This window comes from Lithobates pipiens, unplaced genomic scaffold (assembly GCF_037356315.1).
Source record: "Lithobates pipiens isolate NorthernLeopardFrog02 unplaced genomic scaffold, aLitPip1_a1.2 Scaffold_27, whole genome shotgun sequence".
Taxonomy (NCBI): Eukaryota; Metazoa; Chordata; class Amphibia; order Anura; family Ranidae; genus Lithobates; species Lithobates pipiens.
Window position 1 is genome coordinate 105274998 of NW_027507788.1, and position 14560 is coordinate 105289557.

General features: G+C 43.3%; 1 protein-coding gene across 10 annotated transcripts in view; it reads left to right on the forward strand.

Annotated features, from left to right (window-relative positions):
• Positions 1-14560, forward strand: part of LOC143934045 (epsin-1-like) — a 150503-nt gene that overhangs the window by 64839 nt on the left and 71104 nt on the right. For all 10 annotated transcript variants that reach the window (XM_077457306.1, XM_077457305.1, XM_077457307.1 and 7 more), the window contains one exon: positions 2319-2568. In XM_077457306.1, coding sequence (XP_077313432.1) covers positions 2319-2568 — 250 coding nt within the window. The remainder of the gene's footprint in view (positions 1-2318; positions 2569-14560) is intronic.

Sequence of the window (14560 nt, forward strand, 5' to 3'; positions counted from 1 at the left end):
TGTCGTGGGCAGAGTGTGAGGGGGGACCCCATATGGTCATGTAGGAACTGGATTATTTGAGCCCAATACCTCTGAATGGGGGGGCAAGTCCAAATGAGATGATAGAATGTACTGGCCGGGTCGCCACAACGGGGACATACAGGGTCAAATCCTTGTCTGTACTTGGATAACCGCCCAGGGGTGATATAGGCTCGATGAAGCACATATAAGTGCGTCAACCTATCCGACATTTTGGGGGACACCTCCGTCGATACCGATAGTATCTCTCCCCACTGCTCATCCTCCATCGGGCCAACATCAACCTCCCATTTAGGTTTGAGATTATATGCGTGGGTCGTAACCCGAGGAGTGAGGAGTGCATAAATAATGGAAGTGAGCTTATAAGAGTCATTGCCAAAAACCAGGCCCGCCAGGGGGGTACTCACCAGGGGCGGAGGCGAATTCCCGAATTGAGCCTGCAAGGCGTGGCGGACCTGCAGGTAGCGGAAAAACACCTGATTCGGGAGGCCAAACTCGTCTTTAAGTGCCTGGAAGGTCTTAATACCCTGAGGTGTGTAGAAGTGAGATACATAGATAATCCCCTTACATATCCACAGCTTATAATCCGGAATCCCCAGCAGCTCCGGGATATCATAGTTATCCCAGAGAGGCGTATGTGCATGCAGAGGGGGTGCCCCAGACCTAGACCGCGCCACACTCCACAATCGGCAGTGGTGCGCAATCATGGTACGCTTACAGTTCGTAACAGGGCTAGCTCTATGTTTGCAAAAGAGTATTTGGAAGGGGTGCGCAATGATATCTGCCACCGAGGTGCACACCAGGAGGGAGTATCTCAGCTTGTCGTGCGTGTTCAGGTAGTAAAAATGAGAGAGCTGGGAGGCCAGGTAGTACGTCTCTAGGTCGGGAAGCGCAGCGCCGCCAAGACGGACCGGACACTTGAGGGTCTGCCAGGCCAGCTTGTGCCTGGAAGAGCCCCAGACAAAGGAGTTAAGGATCGATTCCATATCTCGGAACAGCCGCGACGGTATACGGACTGGGGCATGCCAAAAGACGTAGAGGAGTTTGGGGAGAAGAATCATTTTAAAAAGACCCAAGCGGCCCATGACCCCTAGGGGGAGCCTGGACCATAGGCACGTCTTTTAATGCTGCTTTTTTTATTTTTTTTTCCCTGCAGTTCTGGCATTTTCTTCTGCCGCCTAATGTACATGGATCCTTAACCACTTGCTGACAGCTTGGTTGTTCAGCTCGCGAAAGACATTTGATGTCCTCCCAGAACCCCCCTCCCCCCCTGGAATTGCTGTGTCCTTCAAACACAGCAGATCACAGATCGAGGTAAAGGGCCAATCACAGTGGCCCTTTTCTATGTAATCGGCTGTGTCCAGTAACAGGCTAGCCGATAACCGGCTGGCCTGTGACAGCGCACATTTACACTGATCATCAGTGCCCTGATTATCAGCACGGCCCCATCTGCAGCCATCGGTGAAGAAGAAAAATTCCTTATTTGCTAAATTTTATAATGAACTACAAAGGTGTGTTTTTTTTTTTTTTTTTTTTTTTTTAGGGGGTGGGGGAAAGAGTTTCTGGTTTTGTTTAGCATACAATAAAAAACCAAGTGATTAAATACCACCAAAAGAGTTCTATTTGTCTAAAAAGATAAAAATTACATATGAGTACAGTGTTGCATGAAAGCACAATTGTCTGTCATTCAAAGTGTGACAGCGCTGAAAGCTTAAAATTGGCCTGGGCAGTAGGCAAGTGGTTAAAGTTAAATCTTAAAATCTCAAAATAAAAGGGATTAAAAAGGCAATACCACTCAATCTGGTAAGCAGGGATCACTGAAATGTGTATATTTAGGCTTCTGTGCTGACTCTCATCTGGAGCTTGTGGCCTGCAAATGTATTATTTAAATACCCCGTAGACTTTAATTACACCAATGAGACATTCCAATATGCTCCTTTTTGTTTCCTGCTTTGCCTATCAATTTCTCCGCTGCATCTTTTGAAATGGTTTAAAGGGCTGATTTACTAAAATAAAAGCTCCCCAGCCCCTTAACTATTTTAAGCTGCGTTTTTGGAGCATATGTCTGTGTGTGCTTTATGCAGGTAGCGGCACATACCTGCAAACAGATGCATCTTGTATTGTTATCTGGCTTTGCCCAGAAACTGTAGGTCTTGGAAGTTTTTACTGAAGTTCTGGACACACATGCACTCTCTATGGCCCCTGGTGCTCATATACATGAGCCCTTTTGTACTTGTTTAAGTGACAATTCCATCCACTTTCCCCAGGTTTAATTTCAGTTATTGCTTTTTCAATTACAGGCTATGACGCTAATGGAGTACTTAATAAAGACGGGTTCTGAACGGGTTGCACAGCAGTGTAAGGAAAACATATATGCCATTCAGACCCTAAAAGATTTCCAATATGTGGATAGAGATGGGAAGGATCAAGGCGTTAATGTTCGAGAGAAAGCCAAGCAGTTGGTGGCTTTGTTAAAGGATGATGAAAGGCTAAAGGAAGAACGAGCACATGCTTTGAAGACCAAGGAGAAGCTAGCACAAACCTCAACATGTACGTATGATGGCAGGAGCCTTGTACTATACAAGCACTTTGCATAAATGACGTATGAGATTTGTATGACTGACTGTTTTTAAAGCGTTCTGTGCTTGGTGGCAAAATGCTGTGGTTGCTGTTCTCTGGGGTTAGGAACAGAAAATCTCTTACTATATCTGGCCACTAAGGATGAGCTCCAGGCGTGTTCGCAAATGGCACGTGCAGAGCCCACCAGGAAGTCGGCACTGCACTAATCACAAGCAGTGAGACATTTCCGATCTCTGCAGCCGCACATCGGAAAAATGTCTCACTGCTTGTGATTAACACAGCACAGTGCCGACTTCCTGGTGGGCTCTGCACGTGCCGTTTGCGAAAAAAGGCCTGAGCTCATCCTTCCCGGAGCGGTCACAGATGGTCCGAATCCCAGCTGGTTCAGCTTTAGTCCTGGCTCATAGTCCATAAAACATTTGATAAAAGGGAAAGTAGAAGGTTTTTTTTTAAGTCTAAACACCATATCAAAGTTCATTGATTGGTATCAATATACACATTATCCTGGGCCTTTTGTGATCATGTACCTGGAGTGTGGTTCTTCAATTTTATCTGTTTTCAGGCCTTTGTGGCGTACATTTGTCTAGTGCTCCTCCAAAGCCAATGAAGTATCACTTATTTTTAGCTGGAGTTTTCTGATATTACCACAGTCAAACTTGCCTGCCACCAGTTATATTTCAATAAGTTTAATATGCCCTGTATTCTAATCTTTTTATTGTGGATTTTTAAAGGTTTTTATATTATTTGCATGTTGTCCAAGATTTTACTGCAAAATTCATTTCAAAGTCTTCATTGGAGGCATCTGCTATAGGAGGTCAGGACCATTAACGGCAGTTTCCCCACGCTGCCTAGATTTGGTAACATTGTGATCCATTCACTAGCTGGCTTCATATGTCACATTGGGTCCAGTGTTGTGAGCTTCAGACTAAGGATTCCAACTGGCCTTCACAGTGTTTGTTTTTTTGCATCGTTGTACTGTGTGTGTGTGTGTGTGTGTGTGTGTGTTTGTGGGGGGTTCGTGTTTTTATTTATTAGCAAACAAGTTGCACTGATTCGGTCTTTATGTCAGCACCGTCGCCCCCCCCAACAAGCCACTTGCTTGCCTGCCGAATGCATTTGTTCAGGCTTGATCCTGAGCTGCAGTGTGTGTGTGTGTGTGTGTGTGTGTGTGTGTATGTGTGTGTGTGTGTGTGTGTGTGTGTGTGTTTTTGCCTTTTGACAAACAGTGGGGCTCGGCTCCACACAGCCTCTCCCCCGTCATTGGATTGATAGCAGCTGCAAACGATGGCTCCAACTCCTGTCAGAGTCCAGTGAGGAGGGAGAGAGCAGTATTGCTGCTCTTGGGACAGCACTTGGTTAAGATGAGGCATTTTTTTTTTTTTTTTTCTTTTTTTTTTCTTTATCAAAAATAAGTGAAGTGCTGAGATTTAAATAATATATGAAAAATAAGTGAATACATGGTGAGGTTAAATAATAATATATGAAAAATAAGTGAATACATGGTGAGGTTGGTTTACTAAAGGCAAATATACTATGCACTGCAAGTGCACTTGCGGTTGATGTGTTTTTCTAAAATGTTTTGCCTTTTTGATGGGTTTTGCATGCCGTTTTCATGCATTTTATTTTTTTCCCCCCCCTTTAAAAAAAAAAAAAAAAAAAAAAAAACTGAATAGCTGAATGTTATGAAGTGAGCGGGGAAGCCAGTTGCCACATCCTTAACAACTGATGAGTCATCAGTTGACCGCTGAACCTTATTTTATTTTTTTGGCATGGGGTTACCCTCAAAATCCATACCAGGCTCCTCCCATTGAGTGCTCCCATGGAGAGCCACTTTCTGGGGGGGGGGGGGCAATTGCATGGGCACGCTAGAGTCTTGCTGCGTCCATTGACACAGACAGCAGGACTTTGCCCTCACTCCCTCGTCACTGGATTTAATTGACAGCCGATAGCTCCTGCTGCTATTAATCTATTCAATGAGGACCTAAGACAGCAGCTGGAGCTGCTGTGCTCATTCCGTCGCTGGAAGGACTGCTAGGTGGCAATGGCCGCCCGACTACAGGATCCCAGAACAGGGGCAGTGAACCTGGGGAGCCAGGTAGCTTGGGCTTTCTTACTCCCTGAAAAGGGAGTCTTTACTTTTTACTCCAAGGGACCCACCTCTCTTCACAGGAGTATGGTCGGCAGCATGCCTGTAGATTCAGGTACACTGGCAGTGTGGGATTTTGACTCGGGTGAGTCTTCCAGGGGATAGTCTGGACTTATGGTCCCCTGATGCTTGGCATTTAGTCAAGCACCAGATCCTCTGTTACTAACTCAAATCCTGATGTTTGCTAATTAATATGGATGGATCACGGCCGCTGGCTTCCCCAAATCTTTTTAAGGGAGTACTGTATGGCTGGAGCAGAGGCATCCAGAGTCCCTGATTACCTCCAGATGGGGGGGGGGGGGGGGTTGCACGTCTGCCAGGACAGCATGCAGCCTGCTATGCTGCAGGTCCCCCTGAATGGACAGCTATAGCAGCGTTTCTCAACTCCAGTCCTCAAGGTGCCCCAATGGGTCATGTTTTCAGGCTTACCTTCAGGCGAAACGGCTGTGGTAATTACTAAGGGAGTGAAACTGATCAAATCAATGGAAATCCTGAAATCATGACCTGTTGGGGTGTCTTGAGGACTGGAGTTGAGAAACACTGAGCTATAGGGTGGTTTTGCGAGTATTCCCTGGTGCCATCAACTGGCACCAGGGAGAGGGCACGATCAGGGAAGCAGTAGGCAAACCTCAAACTTCCCAGGAGTATTACAGCAGACTTCATCTGATTTGCAAAGCTACAACATGTACTCTGGTTCCACCATGACACCCGTTTTAATTTTGGTAAATGGCCACATGGTGGTTATCCTTAGGAGGATGTCCTCTCTCTGGGTACTGGTCGCTGTGAGTGTTTTACATACCTCCTACAAACACGGGGTGAATGTGCTTTGTGTTCCTGTCCAATAGCCCAACCCTAGGCTGAACTAGAACCATAAATGATGGACCCTGCAACATTCAATTGACAGGCTCCTGGGCATAACCTGCCATGCAAGGATTACATGGGCAATCCCGTGTTTTAATGATTGCTCCTTAATACCAGCATGTGCTGGCCTTTTAATTTGCTCCTGTTGCACACTTTAGGGCTTATCCAAAGGTGTCGGAAGCTTTTATTTATCAGTAGGTTTGGACGTCCTAAGCTTGGGAGGCTTTGTCTCCCACCTCTTTACACTCAACTTAGTAAAGTTAAGTGTACAGCAATCTCTGTTAACATACATATGTAGTTTAACCACTTCAGCCCCGGAAGATTTTGCTGCTCAATGGCCAGGCCATTTTTATGATAAGCGTAGATTGATTGGTTTGAGCAAAAGTTATAGCGTCTATAAAATAGGGGGTAGATTTATGGCATTTTTGTTTATTTACTAGTAGTGGCAGCGATCTGCAATTTTTATCAGGACTGAGATATTGGGGCGGACAAATTGGACACTTTTGACACATTTTTGGGACCATTGACCATTATACACTGATCATTGCTATAAAAATGCACCGATTTACTGTTTAAATATCACTGGCAGGGAAAGAGTTAATTTGTTCCCTATGTTTGTTCTAACTGTGGGGGGGGGGGGGGGGGGGGTAGGACTGACTAAGGGAAAAGAGATCGGTGTTCATACTTAGTATGAACACATGATCTGTCTCCTCGCCCCCTGAAAGAACTGGGATTTGTGTGTTTACACAGATCCATAGGAAACGGTGTTAAATGATCTGTAGTGTGTTTCTGCAAAACTGAAAAAAACTTGCTAAAAAAAATGCATAGGTGTGAACCAGGCCTTATAGTAGGGAGCTATTGGCAACACATCCACCTTTCCTTTCATTTGGGGCTCATGAATCTCCACTATTGTATGACATTGTACTTGCCTTCTAGGTGACCCAGTGAGCATGGAGTACAAACCAACGGTTTATTGTAGACGGTGATCAGTAATGAGTAATTATCATTATGCTGTGCCTCACCCTGTGAAAAAGACCTTCAGCCTTTTAAATCTAATCTCAGTATATTTTGTTATGCAATGAGTGGTGCATTTTTTTTTTTTTTTTTTTTTTTTTTTTTTTTTTTTTTTTTAGCTGCATAAGGGTGAAATTCAATGATTTTATTTTACAATCGTTTTTGTAAATTTAAATCGAGATAAATAATAAACAGGCAGTATCTGTATACTCGACCAACCTTAACAATGCATTACAACTGGGGGCCGTGGAGTCTAATGTATTTTCTATCTATCTTTCTTTTTTTTTTTTTCTTTTTTTTATTAAAAGTAGTGATGCACCGAAATTTCGGTCGCCGAAACATATCGGCCGAAAATGCCCTTTTCGGCAATTTGCCGAAAGAGAAAAACGGCCGAAAATGGGGCGTGGCGCCCATCGTGGTGACGCCCATCATGGGGGGTGCATAGCGCAGGAGAGCCGCCTCCGCCGCCTGTTTGATCACAGCGCCGGGAACATCACAGCTTTCATTTCAATAGCTGTGTGTTCCCGGCCGCACGCCGTCACACGTAGCCCCTCCCCCTCGTCCGGGCACTTGGATAGACAGATCATCCGCAGGATTGGACGGATGATCTGTCTATAAAAGTGCCCGGACAAGGGGGAGGGGCTGCGTGTGATGGCGCGCGGCCGGGAACACACAGCTATTGAAATGAAAGCTGTGATGTTTCCGGCGCTGTGATCAAACAGGCGGCGGAGGCGGCTCTCTTCCCTGCACAGGCTGGCTGCAAAATGGGACACACTGGCTGCAAAATGGGACACACTGGCTGCAAAATGGGACACACTGGCTGCAATGGGGGATGCCTCCTGTACCATGTCCCCAGTCTCTGACCATCTCCTGTACCATGTCCCCAGTCTCTGACCATCTCCTGTACCATGTCCCCAGTCTCTGACCATCTCCTGTACCATGTCCCCAGTCTCTGACCATCTCCTGTACCATGTCCCCAGTCTCTGACCATATCCTGTACCATGTCCCCAGTCTGACCATCTCCTGTACCGTATCCCCTGTCTCTGCCCACCTCCTGTACCATGCATGCAGTCTCTGCCCACCTCCTGTACCATGCATGCAGTCTCTGCCCACCTCCTGTACCATGCATGCAGTCTCTGCCCACCTCCTTTACCATGCATGCAGTCTCTGCCCACCTCCTTTACCATGCATGCAGTCTCTGCCCACCTCCTGTACCATGTCGCCAGTCTCTGACCACCTCCTGTAACATGTCGCCAGTCTCTGACCACCTCCTGTACAAATGGTTTTTGAACGTTTTTTATCCCTCTGCTAAATGGAGGATAGAGCAGGGTACACCATATGTCAGCAAACCCATTCAGGTTTTCGCTTCCTTCAGACCTATGCTGATAAACCGTTTCAAAGTGCGGATGTCCACAAAGATTATTCTAGCTTCTTGCCTTTGACCACGTAAAATAAAAATGAAAGTGATTGCAAACTATCACCTTGTAAAACAACCCATTCAGTTTAAAATAGAAATGAAAGGCAAAACATTTGTGTAATGCATAAAAAAAAAAAAAAATTTAAAATACTTATTTTATTTTATTTTTTCACCTTTTTTTTTTTTTGTTTTTTTTGTGTTTTACAACTGATCACATACCCACTGTTCTCAGCTGCATAAGAGCCAGGAGAAGGAGAAACAGCAGTACATTGGTCTTTCCAGTGAAAGGGTGTGTGTGTGTCAGGACAAATCTGACAAATGAGAGCACGTTGAAAGTTCCTAGCATAGCTAGAGAACTGACCATGGTGTGCTCTCCTGCTTAGTTTTGTCAGTTTTTAATTGGAAAGCAGAGGGACTGACTGGCAGGAACACAAGGGATTTCACACAAAGGAAGCAATACAAAGAGTACAAGATACTTTTTTGATACAAGTACATGGTATAGCAGGCACATATCGGGAATATGAAATGTTGGCTTTACATATTCTTTTGCTCTGTAACTAACTGGGGCTCGAATGACAAAAACAACCTTGAGTTTGAGGACATGTGTTCTGCCATCTTAAATTTTAAAAGGGGGTTGGTGCTGCGCTGTTCACAGGAATCAATAGAGGGGGAAAAAATTGCTGCTAAAGGTAGCGGTACATATACAAGTTGGTAAAATTTCATGCAAATAAATAATAAAGGTGACTGATATCACAGTGCAGAGTGCATAATACTAATCACACTATTGTATTCTTCTATATATCAGATATGTGCAAACAAATAGTGAAATAAATGAACTGTGCAAAATCAACTGTAAAAAAAATAAGCAGAATACTTGTGCTAAGTGAAACTGGCTTTTGCAATAACATATGCAAGATAAAATAAAGTCCAATGCTGTGCAAACTGCAATTATACTGTGTAAAAAAACAATAGAGTCCATAGATGTGACAATGCAATTGAGTTGTGCAAAATGCAATAAAATTCTGTCTTTGTGCTACGGACTTTCAAATGTGCCAAACAGAAGGTGCTGAGGAATATAAATCTCCTCTTCGTGCAGAGACACACGCTGGTGAAAGTGGCCTCTTACCTTGTGGTAATGAGGTAACCGCATATATGTACAAATCAATAGTGGCTGCTTCTCCCTTGTGTTCCTGGGTCAGTATGGGTCTGTATCTGTCTTTTGTCTCTCAGTGGATGCATGGAGAGCAATGAGAGACGAAAAGGGTTCCGGATAATGTAGTCATTTTGTACCAAGTAGTTTTATTAATAGACAAATGAGGGTGAAAAATTTCATACCAAGCAAATGTATATGCTCACTCTTCTTACTGGCATATGAAAAAGCGCTCCTAGATAAGCCAAAATGTTTCTTAACCACTTTCAGACCGGACCATTTTGCTGGTCAATGACCAGAGGTCTTTTTACAATTTGGCACTGCGCTGCTTTAACTGGTAATTGCGCGGTCATGCAATGTTGTACCCAAACAAAATTTGCGTCCTTTTTTTCCCACAAATAGAGCTTTCTTTTAAAGGTATTTGACTGACTCTGCGATTTTTATTTTTTGCGATATAAACGTAAAAAGACCGCAAATTTTGAAAAAAAATGATATTTTCTACTTTTAGTTATTAGAAAAATCCAATAAACTCAATTTTAGTCATACATTTAGGCCAAAATGTATTCAGCCACATGTCTTTGGTAAAAAAAAGTCAATAACTGTATATTTATTGGTTTGCGCAAAGGTTGTCACATCTACAAACTAAGGTACGTTTTCTGGAATTTACGCAGCTTTTAGTTTACGACTGCCCATCATTTCTTGAGGTGCTAAAATGGCAGGGCAGTACAAAACCCCCCCCAAATGACCCCATTTTGGAAAGTAGACCCCCTAAGGAAATTGATAAGTGGCATGTTGAGCCCATTGAATATTTTATTTTTTTGCCTCAAGCGATTGAATAATGACAAAAAAAAAAAATTTTTTTTTTTTTTTTTTTACACAAAGTTGTCACTAAATGATTGATTGCTCACACATGCTATGGGCATATGTGAAATGACACCCCAAAATAAATAATGCTGCTTCTCCTGAGTACGGGGATACCACATATGTGGGACTTTTTGGGAGCCTAGCCGCGTACCGGGCCCCGAAAACCAAGCACCGCCTTCAGGCTTTCTAAGGGCGTAAATTTTTGATTTCACTTCTCACTACCTATTACAGTTTTGAAGGCCATAAAATGCCAAGATGGCACAAAATCCCCACAAATGACCCCATTTTAGAAAGTAGACACTCCAAGCTATTTGCTGAGAGGCATGTTGAGTCCATGGAATATTTTATATTTTGCCACAAGTTGCGGGAAAATTACAAACTTTTTTTTTTTTTCACAAAGTTGTCACTAAATGATATATTGCTCACGCATGCCATGGGCATATGTGAAATGACACCCCAAAATAAATTCTGCTGCTTCTCCTGAGTACGGGGATACCACATATGTGGGACTTTTTGGGAGCCTAGCCGTGTACGGGGCCCCGAAAACCAAGCACCGCCTTCAGGCTTTCCTAAGGGCGTTACAGTTTTGAAGGCCATAAAATGCCAAGATGGCACAAACCCCCCCCCCCCCCAAATGACCCAATTTTGGAAAGTAGACACCCCTAAATTTAGGGGTACACTAGTGAGACTAGGTAATAAATGGCGGGTGCCCTGAAACTATAAAAAAATAACTAACCAACCAGCGTCACCTGTAACAGTTATATGGTGATCACTGGTGAAAGGGTTAACTAGGGGGCATTCAGGGGGCTTTATGCGGTAGTATATGGGGGTCCCTGGCGCTATAAAAAGCTGCGGCGAACCTAAATACCTACCTGCCTAACTAGCGTCACCTGTGACACTAATGCAGCGATCAGAAAAACGATCGCTTATTAGGCTGGGTTCACACTGGAGCGATGCGGGAACGCTACGAATCCGCGGCGGGTTCCCGCATTGCATGCCTCCCGGCGGCAGTTCACACTGCCCTATGCGAACTGCTGGGAGTGTCAGTGAAATGTTAATGACACCCCCAGATCAGTTCGCATATCGCAGTGCGATCTGCAAACTCGGATCGCATGGTGTGAACACCCATGCGATCCGATTCTGCTGCGGACCAAAAAAAGGGTCCCGTGCGAATTTGCGGCGGGTGCGGCGCGAATTCAGCCATACTATCTGTATGGCTGAACTCGAATCGCACAGAGATCGGATGTGATTTGCACTGCAGTGCGGTGCGAATCACATCCGTTCTCATAAACCGCTGCAATGTGAACCCAGCCTTAGTGACACTGGCGACGGGGGGTGATCACGGGGTTAAACCTTTATTGGGGGAGTTAGGGGGGTACATTAGAACTAAAGGGGGCTAAGCCTAACTGCATAACAGTTATTACAGTCACAAATGACACCAATGCAAAAAAAATAAAATAATAAAAAAAATGCAATTGGTGTCACTGTGACTGGGGGGGCAGGGGTAATTGGGGGGGTGATCGGGGGGGGGGGGGTGAAGGGGGGGTGTGAGTGTGCCTGGCATGTTCTACTGTGTAGTGTCGTGTTGGTGCAACTCACCGATCCTCTCTCCTCGGTGCCGGAACGAAAAATACCGACACAGAGGAGAGATTACATCACTTCCTCTGCCTGTGTTTACATTACAGGAGAGGAAGTGATGTCACGGAGCATTTCCATTCATCGGGAGCGATGAATGGCCGCCCCCTCATCCCGGATCGCTCCCGAATGAATACCGACCGCCGCAGGCACCGGGGGGGGGGGGGGGCCCGATCAGGCCCCCCACCCGCAGGAAGGCAGGGACGTACAGGTACGCCCATATGCCTGCCCGTGCCATTCTGTTGACGTATATCGTCGTGCGGCGGTCGGCAAGTGGTTAAAGAACAAATAAGAGCATTCAAGGAGTAATGTCTAAAGTCCTTACTACCAAATGAAATTCTTTAATAATAAAACGTCCATGCAATAAAAAGATGTTGTTTTTTTTTTTTTTTTTTCCCCCCAAACTTGTGCCAAGAATGTTAAGCCACTCCATCACATAAAACCTCCGGTTACCTCTTGTCTTGGTATTTTAGATAATTTTTTTTACAGAGGAGTGTAACACCGAACCAAGACATACCTCAAAGACACTACGAACTTTCTACACCTACTTAAGAATGTAAACTCTTCCAGTGACACAGAAATATGTCTAGTCACAGCTGACCTGTCGTCACTGTATACCATCATACAACATGACGATGCTCTGTTGGCCCTTATTTGGGCATTTAGCCAAAGGGAAGATATTCCTTTCATTAAGTTCTTAATGCAGGCCATACACGGTCAAATTTCGAACGAATTTTCTTTTCAAAATCAAATTCGTTTTTTTTTTGTGATCCGATAGTGCCACCATTGGTTTTCGAAATTCGGCCGTCCAAGCCTTCAATTTCACCTCCATGTTGCTACAGAAAAGAATTTTCTTGGCTGGGAATCTTCTTTTCTCTCCGTAAATTTTCTTTTCATATTCCGTTTTTCACACGATTCTCCCATCATTGATTAGAAACTCGTTAGTTTTTCGAAAAATTTCCAACATGTCCGATTCCTCAAATTTTATTTCCGTACGAAAATTCTTAGATACGATTTTCGAAAGAAAATTCTTTCGAAATTCGAACCGTGTATGGCCGGCATAAGGGTGGTTTTTAGATTTTTGTTTGACGCATAATAATTTCTGGTATGCTGGTAATTTCTATAGTCAAGACGGGTGTCGCAATGGGTGCCAAATTCGCGCCGAGCCTTGAATGTGTTCACGAGCGAGTGGGAGGACAAATTGGTTTTTAAAAATAGGAAAAGGGAATTTATATTTTACCAATGATATATTGATGATTTATTCGTTATTTGGCAAGGATTAGAATCGTCACTGATTTGAATAGTCCATTTGGCTAAATAGTAACACTAATAACATCAAATTGGAGTAGGAACTATATAAACTACTTGGATGTCACAGTAATGAAAAAAGAAAATTAATTGCTTATTTTTTTTAATAACCGATCAAAATAGTTCTATCCCAGTATACCATAGACACCATCCTCGATGGTTACGTAATATACCAAGTTGGAAGTTTATGCGTGTTGAGTGCAACTGCTCCTTGGATGTGGGCTATGAAGCTCAAGCTACAAAAATCAAAAACTGCTTTGTAGAAAAGGGCTACAAAGCCCCACAACTTGGAGATCATTAGGGAGGTGGGCCGCACCTCATGGGAATCTAGCCTGCTACCGAGAGTAAGGCAGCAGAATGATAAACATGAATGGGGATTCATAAGTGGGTTCCATGAACAGTACAGAGAAATTGAATCTATCTTCTGCAAACATTGGGATATCTTGAGAATGGATGAAATCTTAAGTAAGCCTTTACCCGACAATCCTCCATTCATTTATAGAAGAACTACATCTTTTAGAGACCGCGTGGTAAAAAAAGGTTCTTGATCCACCTAAGAGACCACAAATGTTCTGGGACCAAGCAGGTTTTTTTGCCTGCAAGAAATGTAAAGCTTGTCAGCAAGTCACCACCCATATTGGGGGGGATGACTAGGTTTACGTCTAGTGCAAATGGTAATGAGTTCCAAATTAAAGAATTCATATCATGTATTGCATGCCTTAGAGTGCGGTGTGGGCCAATGTATATTGGACGAACTGAAAGAACACTCGGGAAAAGAGTTTTGACACACATCTACAACATAACGATAGGGTAAAAGGATCACAGTGTGTCATTACACTTTTTAGACAGAAAAATGATGGAAATCCAGCAGATGTTAAATTTTGGGGTATTGACAAACTGCACCCAAGATGGAGAGGAGCGAATTAAGTCAAAGAACTATCTACAAGTGAAACTCAGTGGATCTATTTAACTAACACTGAGTCTTAATGGGTTAAATATAGATTTGGACATTAATTGTTTCATAACAAATTTTTAAATGAGTCAAGTCATCAGTAGTTTGATAGAGAATTTGGCCTACCATTCATATAGATAGGTTTAAAATTATACTGGACATATGTGAAGAGCCAGAATCTCTATCCGCCTTATACTGATTAACACACATTCTGATTACAATTGTTTTTTAGTTACTTATATTTAGTAGAGAATATAACCACTATTTTATCCTCTATTTTTGGTATTAAGCCAGATATGTTAAAATTACACACATAGCCTCAGTGTGACCATATCGCATAACTGATGTAAATGTAATCGTATCAGTAATAGTTAGCTATATAAATGCTGCTATAATGTTTAGAAAAGGTTTTTCAGGAGCTTTTAACTAACTTTTGACTTGTATTATGTCCATATCATTATTGCTTTGTTTGCATCATTGTTTGATATTAAGTGTTTTATCATTTCAAATGAGTATGTGTAATGATATGGGCATTTTAAATGTTGTACGTTTTTAATATCTAGATATGTCGCATGTAAATGACATCTCTAGTTAGTAACATGAGGGCTATAATGT